The sequence below is a fragment of the Oncorhynchus clarkii genome, chromosome 27 (assembly GCF_045791955.1).
Source record: "Oncorhynchus clarkii lewisi isolate Uvic-CL-2024 chromosome 27, UVic_Ocla_1.0, whole genome shotgun sequence".
Lineage (NCBI taxonomy): Eukaryota > Metazoa > Chordata > Actinopteri > Salmoniformes > Salmonidae > Oncorhynchus > Oncorhynchus clarkii.
In genome coordinates this window covers 39,210,041-39,228,647 of record NC_092173.1, presented here as the reverse complement: position 1 = coordinate 39,228,647, position 18,607 = coordinate 39,210,041, and the positions used below count along the sequence as shown (strand labels likewise).

Below are 18,607 nucleotides of genomic sequence, written 5' to 3'. Positions count from 1 at the left end.
CTATTTACACTAAAACACACACACAGTCATAATATTTACACTAAAATCCACAATCAGTCATAATATTTCCACTAAAACCCACACACAGTCATAATATTTACACTAAAATCCACACACAGTCAAACTATTTACACTAAAACCCACACACAGTCATACTATTATCACTAAAATCCAATCACAGTCAAACTATTTACACTCAAACTCATTGACCTTCTTGTCTCTACTAACTAGTCCCTACAACTGTAGTGAGGATATAAAGAGGGAGAGAGAGACATAGAGAGGAGACATAAGAGCCTTTGGGTCCTCTACTAAGAATGCCTTGGCCTGGAACTGGGCTATAGAGTCTAAACACATTCACATTCACTAGAGTCTATACACTGACACATTCACTAGAGTCTATACACTGCCACATTCACTAGAGTCTACACACTGACACATTCACTACAGTCTACACACTGACACATTCACTAGAGTCTACACACTGACACATTCACTAGTCTACACACTGACACATTCACTAGAGTCTACACACTGACACATTCACTAGAGTCTACACACTGACACATTCACTAGAGTTTATACACTGACACATTCACTAGAGTCTTGACACTGACACATTCACTAGAGTCTACACACTGACACATTCACTAGAGTCTATACACTGACACATTCACTAGAGTCTACACACTGACACATTCACTAGAGTCTACACACTGACACATTCACATTCAATAGAGTCTACACACTGACACATTCACATTCACTAGAGTCTACACACTGACACATTCCCTAGAGTCTACACATTGACACATTCACTAGAGTCTACACACAGACACATTCACTAGAGTCTATACACTGACACATTCACTAGAGTCTACACACTGACACATTCACTAGAGTCTACACACTGACACATTCACTAGAGTCTACACACTGACATATTCACTAGAGTCTATACACTGACACATTCACTAGAGTCTACACACTGACAGATTCACTAGAATCTACACACTGACACATTCACTAGAGTCTACACACTGACACATTCACTAGAGTCTACACACTGACAGATTCACTAGAGTCTACACACAGACATTCACTAGAGTCTACACACTGACACATTCACTAGAGTCTACACACTGACACATTCACATTCAATAGAGTCTACACACTGACACATTCACATTCACTAGAGTCTACACACTGACACATTCACTAGAGTCTATACACTGACACATTCACTAGAGTCTACACACTGACACATTCACTAGAGTCTACACACTGACACATTCACTAGAGTCTACACACTGACACATTCACTACAGTCTACACACTGACACATTCACTAGAGTCTATACACTGACACATTCACTAGAGTCTACACACTGACACATTCACTAGAGTCTACACACTGACACATTCACTAGAGTCTACACACAGACATTCACTAGAGTCTACACACTGACACATTCACTAGAGTCTACACACTGACACATTCACATTCACCAGAGTCTACACACTGACACATTCACTAGAGTCTACACACTGACACATTCCCTAGAGTCTACACATTGACACATTCACTAGTCTACACACTGACACATTCACTAGAGTCTACACACTGACACATTCCCTAGAGTCTACACATTGACACATTCACTAGAGTCTATACACTGACACATTCACTAGAGTCTACACACTGACACATTCACTAGAGTCAACACACTGACACATTCACTAGAGTCTACACACTGACACATTCACTACAGTCTACACACTGACACATTCACTAGAGTCTATACACTGACACATTCACTAGAGTCTACACACTGACACATTCACTAGAGTCTACACACAGACATTCACTAGAGTCTACACACTGACACATTCACTAGAGTCTACACACTGACACATTCACATTCACCAGAGTCTACACACTGACACATTCACTAGTCTACACACTGACACATTCCCTAGAGTCTACACATTGACACATTCACTAGAGTCTACACACTGACACATTCACTAGAGTCTACACACTGACACATTCACTAGTCTACACACTGACACATTCACTAGTCTACACACTGACACATTCACTAGTCTACACACTGACACATTCACTAGAGTCTACACACTGACATATTCACTAGAGTCTACACACTGACACATTCACTAGAGTCTACACACTGACACATTCACTAGAGTCTATACACTGACACATTCACTAGAGTCTTCACACTGACACATTCACTAGAGTCTACACACAGACACATTCACTAGAGTCTATACACTGACACATTCACTAGAGTCTACACACTGACACATTCACTAGAGTCTACACACTGACACATTCACTAGAGTCTACACACTGACACATTCACTAGAGTCTATACACTGACACATTCACTAGAGTCTACACACTGACACATTCACTAGAGTCTACACACTGACACATTCACTAGAGTCTACACACTGACACATTCACTAGAGTCTACACACTGACACATTCACTAGAGTCTACACACAGACATTCACTAGAGTCTACACACTGACACATTCACTAGAGTCTACACACTGACACATTCACATTCAATAGAGTCTACACACTGACACATTCGCATTCACTAGAGTCTACACACTGACACATTCACTAGAGTCTATACACTGACACATTCACTAGAGTCTACACACTGACACATTCACTAGAGTCTACACACTGACACATTCACTAGAGTCTACACACAGACATTCACTAGAGTCTACACACTGACACATTCACTAGAGTCTACACACTGACACATTCACATTCACCAGAGTCTACACACTGACACATTCACTAGAGTCTACACAATGACACATTCACTAGTCTACACACTGACACATTCACTAGTCTACACACTGACACATTCACTAGAGTCTACACACTGACACATTCACTAGAGTCTACACACTGACAATGAATGAACTATAGAAGGGTACATTCTGAAGAGCTTCACTGTGTAGGACGTTTGGTAGCTCTGTGGGTTACATTGTGTAGTTGTCAGCTAAGGGCTTGGTGATTGGTTGTATATTGGATGCATGCTGTGAACTGCAGACTACTCTTCAGGTAGGCGGTGCTTAGTCTTCCCAGAAGAAAAACAGACAAAAATGAGCTAATTCGCCAACTCTGGCACTTTTATGTCAGATATACATTAAATAAGTGGACTATTCTTGTTCAATAAAGAAGAGAAAATGAAATGGTGTTTTGATTCATGGCCAATCTCTGCTCTCGGTACAGTACACTGCAGTCCTGAATTCCGCTGATACAGTGTTTTGATAGATTGAACGAATCAATATGAGAAATCCCTGCTAAGAATGAACTGCCCCGTCGTAAATGTACAATTACCGAACCGGTTAGCGTTTAGACATCCAGTCGATTTACGGTTGTTCTGCGGGACGGTCGATAAGTACCTCACTGCGGTTCTGGCTTTCTCCATTGCTAATTGGCTGAGAGGGAGGACACAAAGTGTGTGTGTGTGTGTGTGTGTGTGTGTGTGTGTGTGTGTGTGTGTGTGTGTGTGTGTGTGTGTGTGTGTGTGTGTGTGTGTGTGTGTTTTTCCTCATGCTACTTGGCTAGTAAAACAGGCAACAGAAGTGAGGGAGAAATTGATCAGTGTAAACTGATCCATCAACACTTTCTGGCCTGGTATTTTTAGATCAACTCCCATCCTCTCTCCTGTGTCTCCTGTGTCTCCCTGGTGTCAGCTGTGTCTCCTGTGTCTCCTGTGTCTCCCTGGTGTCAGCTGTGTCTCCTGTGTCTCCTGTGTCTCCCTGGTGTCAGCTGTGTCTCCTGTGTCTCCCTGGTGTCAGCTGTGTTTCCTGTGTCTCCTGTGTCTTCTGTGTCTCCTGTGTCTCCTGTGTCTCCCTGGTGTCAGCTGTGTCTCCTGTGTCTCCTGTGTCTCCGGTATCTCCTGTGTCTCCTGTGTCTCCCTAGTGTCAGCTGTGTTTCCAGTGTCAGCTGTGTCTCCTCTGTCTCCTGTGTCTCCCTGATGTCAGTTGTGCTTCCTGTATCTCCCTGGTGTCAGCTGTGTCTCCTGTGTCTCCCTGGCGTCAGCTGTGTCTCCTGTGTCTCCCTGGTGTCAGCTGTGTCTCCTGTGTCTCCCTGGTGTCAGCTGTGTTTTATGTATCTCCCTGGTGTCAGCTGTGTCTCCTGTGTCTCCCTGGCGTCAGCTGTGTCTCCTGTGTCTCCCTGGTGTCAGCTGTGTCTCCTGTGTCTCCTGTGTCTCCTGTGTCTCCCTGGTGTCAGTTGTGTCTCCTGTATCTCCCTGGTGTCAGCTGTGTCTCCTGTGTCTCCCTGGTGTCAGCTGTGTCTCCCTGGTGTCCGCTGTGTCTCCTGTGTCTCCCTGGTGTCAGCTGTGTCTCCCTGGTGTCCGCTGTGTCTCCTGTGTCTCCCTGGTGTCAGCTGTGTCTTCTGTGTCCCCCTGGTGTCAGCTGTGTCTTTTGTGTCTCCCTGGTGTCAGCTGTGTCTCCTGTGTCTCCTGTGTCTCCCTGGTGTCAGCTGTGTTTCCTGTGTCTCCCTGGTGTCAGCTGTGTCTCCTGTGTCTCTCTGGTGTCAGCTGTGTCTCCTGTGTCTCCCTGGTGTCAGCTGTGTCTCCTGTGTCTCCCTGGTGCCAGCTGGAGGAGGGGTTATCAGAGTTTGGGACGGTCAATCATACATACCATACAGCTGTAGTGTAGCTGGTCTGTAGACGGGGGAAGAAGGGACAGTGTAATGGAATGTTTCTACTTGTATTAAAAGGGAACAGAGTGTGTTTGTGTTAGTTAGCGGGACTGGGCTGGTTCTCAGAGCAGACAGGTGGAGGTGAGCAGTGGGACAGGGCAGGGCTGGTTCTCAGATCAGAAAGGTGGAGGGGGGCAGTGGGACAGGACAGGGCTGGTTCTCAGAGCAGACTGGTGGAGGTGAGCAGTGGGACAGGGCAGGGCTGGTTCTCAGAGCAGACAGGTGGAGGTGGGCAGTGGGACAGGACAGGGCTGGTTCTCAGAGCAGACAGGTGGAGGTGGGCAGTAGGACAGGACAGGGCTGGTTCTCAGAGCAGACAGGACTGGGATGAGGTCTCAGAGCAGACAGGTAGAGGGGGCAGTAGGACAGGACAGGACAGGGCTGGTTCTCAGAGCAGACAGGTGGAGGGGGCAGTAGGACAGGACAGGGCTGGTTCTCAGAGCAGACAGGTGGAGGGGGCAGTAGGACAGGACAGGGATGAGGTCTCAGAGCAGACAGGTGGAGGGGGCAGTAGGACAGGACAGGGATGAGGTCTCAGAGCAGACAGGTGGAGGGGGCAGTAGGACAGGACAGGGATGAGGTCTCAGAGCAGACAGGTGGAGGGGGCAGTAGGACAGGACAGGGATGAGGTCTCAGAGCAGACAGGTGGAGGGGGCAGTAGGACAGGACAGGGATGAGGTCTCAGAGCAGACAGGTGGAGGTGGGCAGTGGGACAGGACTGGGATGAGGTCTGAGAGCAGACAGGTGGAGGTGGGCAGTGGGACAGGACAGGGCTGGTTCTCAGAGCAGACAGGTGGAGGGGGCAGTGGGACAGGACAGGGCTGGTTCTCAGAGCAGACAGGTGGAGGTGAGCAGTGGGACAGGGCAGGGCTGGTTCTCAGAGCAGACAGGTGGAGGGGGCAGTGAGACAGGACAGGGCCGGTTGTCTGAGCAGACAGGTGGAGGTGGGCAGTGGGACAGGGCAGGGCTGGTTCTCAGAGCAGACAGTTGGAGGGGGCAGTGGGACAGGACAGGGCTGCGTCTCTGGTAAATGATGGAAGCAGACATCCTGGAAAAAAGCTTAGTCATCGCAATCGCCATGGCCCTCGTCTATTCTATTTTTCAATTGTGTGTTGTAGTGTGCGTGTGGCTAGTGCTTATCTGTTCCCTCTGACCTCTAGTGAGGAGGATCTAACACACAGCCCCCCAAAGAAAAATACATTAACAAAAAAAAAATGGCCTTTATTAGTCCTGTATTAATGGACCGATACACTTCAGTACCGCTGGGCACATTCTGTATTTATTTCTGCATCTACACTTCGGCAAAAACATCGGTAATATAGTTAAGAACAGTATCTTGCAGGATTCAATAGTTGGAATTGTAAGAGTTGTTGTCCTGTCCCCTTCTCTGCGATCGGCAAAGACCCAAAATATCCACCTCAAATTCATTATTTTTCTTGATCAAAAAAACAATCACTTTTTGTGTCACTTAGAAATGTCCCTGTTTTTGAAAAAAAAAAAAAATCAGAAATACTGTGTAGACATTGTTCATGTTGTAAATTATGATTGTAGCTGGAAACGGCTGATTTTTAATGGGATGTCTACATAGGCGTACAGAGGCACATTATCAGTAACCATCACTCCTGTGTTCCAATGGCACGTTGTGTTAGTTAATCCAAGTTTATCATTTTAAAAGGCTATTTGATTATTATAAAACCCTTTTGCAATTACTGTATGTTAGCACAGCTAGAAACTGTTTTTCTGATTGAAGAAGCAATAAAACTGTCCTTCTTTAGACTAGTTGAGTATCTGGAGCATCAGCATTTGTGGGTTCCATTACAGGCTCAAAATGGCCAGAAACAATGCACTTTCTTCCGAACCTCGTCAGTCTATTCTTGTTCTGAGAAATGAAGGCTATTCCAATGCGTGAAATTGCCAAGAAACTGAAAGTCACATACAACACTAGGTACTACTCCCTTCACAGAACAGCGCAAACTGGCTTTAACCAGAGTAGAAAGAGGAGTGGGATGCCCCGGTGCACAATTGAGCAAGAGGACAAGTACATTAGAGTGTCTAGTTTGAGAAACAGATGCCTCACAAGTCCTCAACTGGAAGCTTCATGAAATAGTACCAGCAAAACACCAGTCTCAACGTCAACAGTGAAGAGGCGACTCCGGGATGATGGGCTTCTAGGCAGAGTTGCAAAGAAAAAGCCATATCTCAGACTGGCCATTAAAAATAAAAGATTAAGATGGGCAAAAGAACACTGGACAGAGGAACTCTGCCTAGAAGACCAGCATCCCGGAATCACCTCTGCACTGTTGACGTTGAGACTGGTGTTTTGCGGGTACTATTTCATGAAGCTTCCAGTTGAGGACTTGTGAGGCGTCTGTTTCTCAAACTAGATACTCTAATGTACTTGTCCTCTTGCTCAATTGTGCACCGGGGCCTCCCACTCCTCTTTCTATTCTGGTAAGTATTACAACTCTGTAATATCTACTTTTCTCCACTCTGGAATATCTATATTCTCCACTCTGAAATATCTATATTCTCCACTCTGTTAGGACCTATATTCTCCACTCTGTATTATCTATTTTCTCCACTCTGTTAATACCTATATTCTCCACTCTGTAATACCTATTTTCTCCACTCTGTAATATCTATTTTCTCCACTCTGTAATACCTATTTTTTTCACTATTTTCTCCACTCTGTTAATACCTATATCCTCCACTCTGTAATACCTATTTTCTCCACTTTTTTCTCCACTCTGTTAATACCTATATTCTCTACTCTGTTAATACCTTTATTCTCCACTATTTTCTCCACTATATTCTTCACTCTGTTAATACCTATGTTCTCCACTCTGTTAATACCTATATTCTCCACTATATTCTCCACTCTGTTAATACCTACTTTCTCCACTATATTCTCCCCTCTGTTAATACCTATTTTCTCCACTATATTCTCCACTCTGTTAATACCTATATTCTCCACTCTGTAATATCTGTTTTCTCCACTCTGTTAATACCTATATTCTCCACTATATTCTCCACTCTGTTAATACCTATATTCTCCACTCTGTTAATACCTATATTCTCCACTATTTTCTCCACTCTGTTAATACCTACTTTCTCCACTATATTCTCCACTCTGTTAATACCTATTTTCTCCACTATATTCTCCACTCTGTTAATACCTTTATTCTCCACTATTTTCTCCACTCTGTTAATACCTATATTCTCCACTATATTCTCCACTCTGAAAGTACCTATCTTCTCCACTATTTTCTCCACTCTGTTAATACCTACTTTCTCCACTATATTCTCCACTCTGTTAAGACCTATTTTCTCCACTATATTCTCCACTCTGTTAATACCTATATTCTCCACTCTGTAATATCTGTTTTCTCCACTCTGTTAATACCTATATTCTCCACTATATTCTCCACTCTGTTAATACCAATAGTCTCCACTCTGTAATATCTGTTTTCTCCACTCTGTTAATACCTATATTCTCCACTATATTCTCCCCTCTGTTAATACCTATATTCTCTACTCTGTTAATACCTATATTCTCCACTATTTTCTCCACTCTGTTAATACCTACTTTCTCCACTATATTCTCCCCTCTGTTAATACCTATTTTCTCCACTATATTCTCCACTCTGTTAATACCTATATTCTCCACTCTGTAATATCTGTTTTCTCCACTCTGTTAATACCTATATTCTCCACTATATTCTCCACTCTGTTAATACCTATATTCTCCACTCTGTTAATACCTATATTCTCCACTATTTTCTCCACTCTGTTAATACCTACTTTCTCCACTATATTCTCCACTCTGTTAATACCTATTTTCTCCACTATATTCTCCACTCTGTTAATACCTTTATTCTCCACTATTTTCTCCACTCTGTTAATACCTATATTCTCCACTATATTCTCCACTCTGATAGTACCTATCTTCTCCACTATTTTCTCCACTCTGTTAATACCTACTTTCTCCACTATATTCTCCACTCTGTTAATACCTATTTTCTCCACTATATTCTCCACTCTGTTAATACCTATATTCTCCACTCTGTAATATCTGTTTCTCCACTCTGTTAATACCTATATTCTCCACTATATTCTCCACTCTGTTAATACCTATATTCTCCACTATTTTCTCCACTCTGTTAATACCTATTTTCTCCATTATATTCTCCACTCTGTTAATACCTATATTCTCCACTATATTCTCCACTCTGTTAATACCTATATTCTCCACTCTGTTAATACCTATATTCTCCACTATTTTCTCCACTCTGTTAATACCTATTTTCTCCATTATATTCTCCACTCTGTTAATACCTATATTCTCCACTCTGTTAATACCTATCTTCTCCACTATATTCTCCACTCTGTTAGTACCTATATTTTCCACTATATTCTCCACTCTGTTAATTCCTATATTCTCCACTCTGTTAATACCTATCTTCTCCACTATATTCTCCACTCTGTTAGTACCTATATTCTCCACTATATTCTCCACTCTGTTAATACCTATCTTCTCCTCTATATTCTCCACTCTGTTAGTACCTATATTCTCCACTCTGTTAATACCTATTTTCTCCACTCTGTAATACTTTCCTCCACTCAAGTTAGCAGCAATAGTTTCATTGTTGAATTTGGCAGTGCTGCTCCTCCTTCTCCCTGTTGGTGTTTTAAGGTGTTCCTATTACTAGGCCTGGGCGACATACCAATATACTGGGTATATTGAAATATTCCCCTGTATGGTGCAGGAATGGTATGAAGAAATTATCATCTGGATACCACCCGACCCCAACTACTACCACTGTGTCTAAAACCCCTAAATATTACCCCTGTCCATTGCAACTGTACATCCATACCTCAGGTTAGGAGTGTGATAAAACGTCTTTACAGGTTCATGAGTTAGCCTTCTGTCTGACCTGTCTTTGGTATTTAGAGGGCTGTCATGAGTATGGGATTGCATGCATGTATACACACACACACAGACACACACACACACACACACACACACACACACACACACACACACACACACACACACACACACACACACACAGAGACATACATACCCACACACACATACACACACACACACACACACACACACACACACACACACGCAGACACACACACACACAGACTTGCATGCTGTTCTCCTGACAGGGCAGATTTGTACCGACAGCTTATTCTGTCTGGGCTCAGTGCTGTTGCCTCAGAGGAAAGGCCTGTAGGAATTACTCCCTCTGACATCCCAGTCCCAGCCTTTAACATGCGTTTAGTAACTGTCAACACAACGTCTGGGACTCTGCCAATGGCATGTAAAGTGTTGGACTGAAATAGGTGCCCGGTACTGTTTCTATTGATGTGCCGGTACTCATCAATACTTTTGAGCTAATATTCGATAAGAGGAACAGGATCTGGAGCAGTATTGAGCTCCTACCTATGTCAAGGACTGGGCAGTGATGTACATGCAGGAATCACAGTTTCCCCGATACTGTGATGCTACAACCTCTAACAGCTACCTCTGTCTCTGTTTCAGGTACCTGGGTAACGTTTGGTGGTCAGATTACAGACGAGGTAAGACCATCATTTCCTAATATTTTTTTCTAGTTGGTTTCATGGAGACAGGAAATGGATACAGTCTTTAACCTCTGGTTTCTACTGCTCTACATCTACTCTTATCTTCAGCAGACACAAAGTTAGTTATGTGTTTCAGAGTGTACTCGCTGTAAAATCTCTGCGTGCCACTTTAGATGTGTGGTAGGGCCAGCCTGCCCTGCGGTCTGCCTAATGTAGTCCCCTTAGCTACGGCACAGAGAGAGAGACACAAGGACAGAGAGAGAGACTCAGGGACCAAGAGAGAGACACAGGGACGGAGCACGGTGGCTAGGAAAAACTCCCTAGAAAGGCCAAAACCTAGGAAGAAACCTAGAGCGGAACCAGGCTATGTGGGGTGGCCAGTCCTCTTCTGGCTGTGCCGGGTGGAGATTATAACAGAACATGGCCAAGATGTTCAAATGTTCATAAATGACCAGCATGGTCAAATAATAATAAGGCAGAATAGTTGAAACTGGAGCAGCAGCACGGCCAGGTGGACTGGGGACAGCAAGGAGTCATCATGTCAGGTAGTCCTGAGGCATGGTCCTAGGGCTCAGGTCCTCCGAGAGAGAGAAAGAAAGAGAGAAAGAGAGAATTAGACAGAGGACACTTAAATTCACACAGGACACCGAAAGATAGATAGATAGATAGATAGATAGATAGATAGATAGATAGATAGATAGATAGATAGATAGCGACAGAGAGAGACACACAGGGACAGAGAGAGACGCACAGGGACAGATAGATAGCGACAGAGAGACACACAGGGACAGATAGATAGTGACAGAGAGAGAGACACAGGGACAGAGAAAACAATGTCTCTGTGGGAAGTTGAAGGTTGTATAAATAGATCCTTGCTAGAACACCCTACATGGCCCTACATTAGTATGTGTATTTATTATGGATCCCCATTAGTTCCTGCCAAAGGAGCAGCTACTCTTCCTGGGGTTTATTATGGATCCCCATTAGTTCCTGCCAAAGGAGCAGCTTCTCTTCCTGGGGTTTATTATGGATCCCCATTAGTTCCTGCCAAAGGAGCAGCTACTCTTCCTGGGGTTTATTATGGATCCCCATTAGTTCCTGCCAAAGGAGCAGTTCCTCTTCCTGGGGTTTATTATGGATCCCCATTAGTTCCTGCCAAAGGAGCAGCTACTCTTCCTGGGGTTTATTATGGATCCCCATTAGTTCCTGCCAAAGGAGCAGCTACTCTTCCTGGGGTTTATTATGGATCCCCATTAGTTCCTGCCAAAGCAGCAGCTACTCTTCCTGGGGTTTATTATGGATCCCCATTTTTTCCTGCCAAAGGAGCAGCTACTCTTCCTGGGGTTTATTATGGATCCCCATTTTTTCCTGCCAAAGGAGCAGCTACTCTTCCTGGGGTTTATTATGGATCCCCATTAGTTCCTGCCAAAGGAGCAGCTACTCTTCCTGGGGTTTATTATGGATCCCCATTAGATCCTGCCAAAGGAGCAGCTACTCTTCCTGGTGTTTATTATGGATCCCCATTAGTTCCTGCCAAAGGAGCAGCTACTCTTCCTGGGGTTTATTATGGATCCCCATTAGTTCCTGCCAAAGGAGCAGCTACTCTTCCTGGGGTTTATTATGGATCCCCATTAGTTCCTGCCAAAGGAGCAGCTACTCTTCCTGGGGTTTATTATGGATCCCCATTAGATCCTGCCAAAGGACCAGCTACTCTTCCTGGGGTTTATTATGGATCCCCATTAGTTCCTGCCAAAGGAGCAGCTACTCTTCCTGGGGTTTATTATGGATCCCCATTAGTTCCTGCCAAAGGAGCAGCTACTCTTCCTGGGGTTTATTATGGATCCCCATTAGTTCCTGCCAAAGGAGCAGTTCCTCTTCCTGGGGTTTATTATGGATCCCCATTAGTTCCTGCCAAAGGAGCAGCTACTCTTCCTGGGGTTTATTATGGATCCCCATTAGTTCCTGCCAAAGCAGCAGCTACTCTTCCTGGGGTTTATTATGGATCCCCATTAGTTCCTGCCAAAGAAGCAGCTACTCTTCCTGGGGTAAAGCAAAATGTAGGCAGTTGTAAAAAAAAAAAATCAACATTACACAACATTCGCAAAATATTTCACAACACATTAAGTTAGCCCTCGGGCTCTTACACCTCTACCACACAAAATCTATGGGTACATTTGAATTTTTAACTAGGCAAGTTAGTTAAGAACAAATTCTTATTTACAATGACGGCCTAAGAACAGTGGGTTAACTGTCTTGTTCAGGGGCATAACGACAGATTTTTACCATGTCAGCTCGGGGATTCGATCCACCAACCTTTCGGTTACTGGCCCAAAGCTCTGACCACTAAACTACCTGCCGCCCCACTACACATGTGTGTATAATGCGTCTGTTATTGTGTGTGTGTATGCATGTGTCTGTGCCTATGGCTTCACAGCCCCCACTGTTCCCTAAGGCGTATTTTTATCTGGATTCTTAATTGAATTTTACTGTTTGCATGAGGTACTTGATGTGGAATAGAGTTCCATGTAGTCATGGCTCTAGTAGTACTGTTGTGACCAAAAGTTTTGAGAATGACACGAATATTAATTTTCACAAAGTCTGCTGTCTCAGTTTGAATGATGACAAATTGCATATACTCCAGAGTGTTATGAAGAGTGATCAGATAAATTGCAATTTATTGTAAAGTCCCTCTTTGCCATGCAAATGAACTGAATCCCCAAAAAACATTTCCACTGCATTTCAGCCCTGCCACAAAAGGACCAGCTGGCATCATGTCAGTGATTCTCTCGTTAACACAGGTGTGAGTGTTGATGAGGACAAGGCTGGAGATCACTCTGTCATGTTGATTGAGTTCGAATAACAGACTGGAAGCTTCCAAGGGAGGGTGGTGCTTGGAATCATTGTTCTTCCTCTGTCAAGCATGGTTACCTGCAAGGAAACATGTGCCGTCATCATTGCATTGCACAAAAAGGGCTTCACAGGCAAGAATTTTGCTGCCAGAAAGAGTGCAACCATTTTTCGGATCATCAAGAATTTCAAGGAGAGTGGTTCAATTGTTGTGAAGAAGGCTTCAGGGTGCCCAAGAAATTCCAACAAGCACTAAAGTTGATTCAGCTGCAGGATCGGGGCACCACCAGTACAGAGCTTGATCGGGAATGGCAGCAGGCAGGTGTGAGTGCATCTGCACGCACAGTGAGGCGAAGACTTTTGGAGGATGGCCTGGTGTCAAGAAGGGCAGCAAAGAGGCCACTTCTCTCCAGGAAAAACATCAGGGACAGACTGATATTCTGCAAATGGTACAGGGATTGGACTGCTGAGGGCTGGGTAAAGTCATTTTCTCTGATGTATCCCCTTTCCGATTGTTTGGGGCATCCGGAAAAAAGCTTGTCCGGAGAAGACAAGGTGAGCGCTACCATCAATCCTGTGTCATCCCAACAGTAAAGCATCCTGAGACCAATCATGTGTGGGGTTGCTTCTCAGCCAAGGGAGTGGGCTCACTCACAATTTTGCCTAAGACCACAGCCATGAATAAAGAATGGTTCCAACACATCTTCTGAGAGCAACTTCTCTCAACCATCCAGGAACAGTTTGGTGATGAACAATGCCTTTTCCAGTATGATGGAGCACCTTGCCATAAGGACAAAGTGATAACTAAGTGGCTTGAGGAACAAAACATTGATATTTTGGGTCCATGGCCAGGAAACTCCTCAGGCCTTAATCCCATTGAGAACTTGTGGTCAATCCTCAAAAGGCGGGTGGATGAACAAAAACCCACAAATTCTGACAAACTCCAAGCATTGATTATGCAAGAATGGGCTGCCATCAGTCAGGATGTGGCCCAGAAGTTAATTGGCAGCATGCCAGAGCGGATTGCAGAGGTCTTGAAAAAGAAGGGTCAACATTGCAAATATTGACTCTTTGCATCAACTTCATGTAATTGTCAATAAAAGCCTTTGACACTTATGAAATGCTTGTAATTATACTTCACTATTCCATAGTAACATCTGACAAAAATATCTAAAGACATTGAAGCAGCAAACTTTGTGGAAATTAATATTTGTGTCATTCTCAGAACTTTTGGCCTCGACTGCACTCTGCGCATTGTCTGACTACATGAACAGTCGTCCAGGTGTGAAAAAACTAGGGCCTGTAAAGTCCGCCTTGTTGATAGTGCTGTTATTAAGAAGGCAGAGCAGGGCTTTATTATGGACAGACTTCTCCCCATCTTAGCTACTGTTGTATTAATATGTTTTGACCATGACAGTTTTCAATCCATGGTTACTCAAAGTAGCTTAATCACCTCTACTTGCTTAATTTCCACATTACTTATTACAAGATTTAGTTGAGGTTTAGGGTTTAGTGAATGATTTGTCCCAAATGCAATGCTTTAAGTTTTTTGAAATATTTAGGACTAACTTATTTCTTGCCACCAATTCTGAAACTAACAGCAGCTCTTTGTTAAGTCTGAGCCCTCTCCTGTACTCCCTGTTCACCCACGACTGCGTGGCCACGCACGCCTCCAACTCAATCATCAAGTTTGCGGACGACACAACAGTGGTAGGCTTGATTACCAACAGCGACGAGACGGCCTACAGGGAGGAGGTGAGGGCCCTCGGAGTGTGGTGTCAGGAAAATAACCTCGCACTCAACGTCAACAAAACTAAGGAGATGATTGTGGACTTCAGGAAACAGCAGAGGGAGCAACCCCCTATCCACATCGATGGGACAGTAGTGGAGAGGGTAGTAAGTTTTAAGTTCCTCGGCGTACACATCACAGACAAACTTAATTGGTCCACCCACACAGACAGCATCGTGAAGAAGGCGCAGCAGCGCCTCTTCAACCTCAGGAGGCTGAAGAAATTCGGCTTGTCACCAAAAACACTCACAAACTTCTACAGATGCACAATCGAGAGCATCCTGGCGGGCTGTATCACCGCCTGGTACGGAAACTGCTCCGCCCACAACCGTAAGGCTCTCCAGAGGGTAGTGAGGTCTGCACAACGCATCACCGGGGGCAAACTACCTGCCCTCCAGGACACCTACACCACCCGATGTCACAGGAAGGCCATAAAGATCATCAAGGACAACAACCACCCGAGCCACTGCCTGTTCACCCCACTATCATCCAGAAGGCGAGGTCAGTACAGGTGCATCAAAGCTGGGACCGAGAGACTGAAAAACAGCTTCTATCTCAAGGCCATCAGACTGTTAAACAGCCACCACTAACATTGAGTGGCTGCTGCCAACACACTGACTCAACTCCAGCCACTTTAATAATGGGAATTGATGTAAAATATATCTCTAGCCACTTTAAACAATGCTACTTAATATAATGTTTACATGCCCTACATTATTAATCTCATATGTATATGTATATACTGTACTCTATCATCTACTGCATCTTTATGTAATACATGTATCACTAGCCACTTTAAACTATGCCACTTTGTTTACATACCCTACATTACTCATCTCATATGTATATACTGTACTCGATACCATCTACTGCATCTTGCCTATGCCGTTCTGTACCATCACTCATTCATATATCTTTATGTGCATATTCTTTATCCCTTTACACTTGTGTGTATAAGGTAGTAGTTTTGGAATTGTTAGGTTAGATTACTCGTTGGTTTTTACTGCATTATCGGAACTAGAAGCACATGCATTTCGCTACACTCGCATTAACATCTGCTAACCATGTGTATGTGACAAATAAATAGCTGACGTGTATAGTGTTGAGTCATCCGCTTACATAGACAAACTGGCTTTACCCAAATCCAGTGGCATGTCGTCAGTAAAGATTGAAAAAAGTAAGGGGCCTAGACAGCTACCGTGGGGAATTCCTGATTCCACCTGGATTTTGCTGGATAGGCTTCCATGAAAAAACACCCGCTGTGTTCTGTTAGAAAAAGCATTCTTTATCCACAATATAGCAGGGGGTGTAAAGCCATAACACATACAGTGCCTTGCGAAAGTATTCGGCCCCCTTGAACTTTGCGACTTTTTGCCACATTTCAGGCTTCAAACATAAAGATATAAAACTGTATTTTTTGTGAAGAATCAACAACAAGTGGGACACAATCATGAAGTGGAACGACATTTATTGGATATTTCAAACTTTTTTAACAAATCAAAAACTGAAAAATTGGGCGTGCAAATTTTATACAGCCCCCTTAAGTTAATCTTGAGCATACTTGAGACGCAGACGTCTCAAGTATGCCCCTGGAAATGCAAATGCGCTACGCTAAATGCTAAATGTACTCGTTACAACTCAATCTTTGATCAAAATTCACAAGCAGGGTATTGAATTAAAGCTACACTCGTTGTGAACCTAGCCAGCAAGTCAGATTTTTAAAATGCTTTTCGGCGAAAGCATGAGAAGCTATTATCTGATAGCATGCACCCCCCAAAATGCCAGCACGACACGTAAACAACAGATTTTGCGGTAGCCGGCGCTACCCAAAACGCAGAAATAAAATATAAAACATTCATTACCTTTGACGAGCTTCTTTCTTGGCACTCCTATATGCCCCATAAACATCACTATTGGGTCTTTTTTTCGTTTAAATCGGTCCATATATACCCAAAATAGCTTTGTATGGGAGCTGTGTCATTCAGAAAAAATCATCGTTTTTAAACGCTGCGTATTTTTTTAAAATTAAAAAAGTTGACGATAAACTTTCACAAAACACTTCGAAATCCTTTTGTAATCCAACTTTAGGTATTAGTAAACGTTTATAATCTATCAAAATGATTACAGGGCGATGTCTTTTCAATAGGTCTTCACTTGCAAAAACAATGGCTTCTAATATCTTCCTCAACTGCATCCGGGTGAAGACTGGGAAACTGGAGGTCAGATAGATGGATTTTCCAACAATTAATTCAATTGAAAATGAGGACAATGGCGCCATCGTGCGGAATTTGTATGAATTTCAGGCAGATCGCCATTAAATTCTGTTCTCTTTTAACAACTGGTGGAAGTGACTTATGGAAATTATTTTTAGCTTTCAGAGAGCAGTTTTTCTTGCGTTTTTCAATGAAACACACGATCTGTTATAGTCACAGCCGTGATTTAACCAGTTTTATAAACTTCAGAGTGTTTTCTATCCACACATACTAATCATATGCATATACTATATTCCTGGCATGAGTAGCAGGACGCTGAAAAGTTGCGCGATTTTTAACAGAATTTTCGAAAAAGGAGGGGGTAGAAGTAAGAGGTTTTAATACTTTGTAGCACCACCTTTTGCTGCGATTACAGCTTTAAGTCGCTTGGGGTATGTCTGTATCAGTTTTGCACATCGAGAGACTGACATTTTTTCCCATTCCTCCTTGCAAAACAGCTCGAGCTCAGTGAGGTTGGATGGAGAGCATTTGTGAACAGCAGTTTTCAGTTCTTTCCACAGATTCTCGATTGGATTCAGGTCTGGACTTTGACTTGGCCATTCTAACACCTGGATATGTTTATTTTTGAACCATTCCATTGTAGATTTCTCTTTATGTTTTGGATCATTGTCTTGTTGGAAGACAAATCTCCGTTCCAGTCTCAGGTCTTTTGCAGACTCCATCAGGTTTTCTTCCAGAATGGTCCTGTATTTGGCTCCATCCATCTTTCCATCAATTTTAACCATCTTCCCTGTCCCTGCTGAAGAAAAGCAGGCCCAAACCATGATGCTGCCACCACCATGTTTGACAGTGGGGATGGTGTGTTCAGCTGTGTTGCTTTTACGCCAAACATAACGTTTTGCATTGTTGCCAAAAAGTTCAATTTTGGTTTCATCTGACCAGAGCACCTTCTTCCACATGTTTGGTGTGTCTCCCAGGTGGCTTGTGGCAAACTTTAAACAACACTTTTTATGGATATCTTTAAGAAATGGCTTTCTTCTTGCCACTCTTCCATAAAGGCCAGATTTGTGCAATATACGACTGATTGTTATCCTATGGACAGAGTCTCCCACCTCAGCTGTAGATCTCTGCAGTTCATCCAGAGTGATCATGGGCCTCTTGGCTGCATCTCTGATCAGTCTTCTCCTTGTATGAGCTGAAAGTTTAGAGGGACGGCCAGGTCTTGGTAGATTTGCCGTGGTCTGATACTCCTTCCATTTCAATATTATCGCTTGCACAGTGCTCCTTGGGATGTTTAAAGCTTGGGAAATCTTTTTGTATCCAAATCCGGCTTTAAACTTCTTCACAACAGTATCTCGGACCTGCCTGGTGTGTTCCTTGTTCTTCATGATGCTCTCTGCG

At 43.6% G+C, this 18,607-nt stretch overlaps 1 protein-coding gene across 1 annotated transcript in view; it reads left to right on the top strand.

Annotated features, from left to right (window-relative positions):
* Positions 1 to 18,607, top strand: part of LOC139386226 (voltage-gated potassium channel subunit beta-1-like) — a 174,745-nt gene that overhangs the window by 83,160 nt on the left and 72,978 nt on the right. The window contains exon 3 of the mRNA XM_071131707.1: positions 10,317 to 10,354. Within this exon, the coding sequence (XP_070987808.1) occupies positions 10,317 to 10,354 (38 nt within the window). The remainder of the gene's footprint in view (positions 1 to 10,316; positions 10,355 to 18,607) is intronic.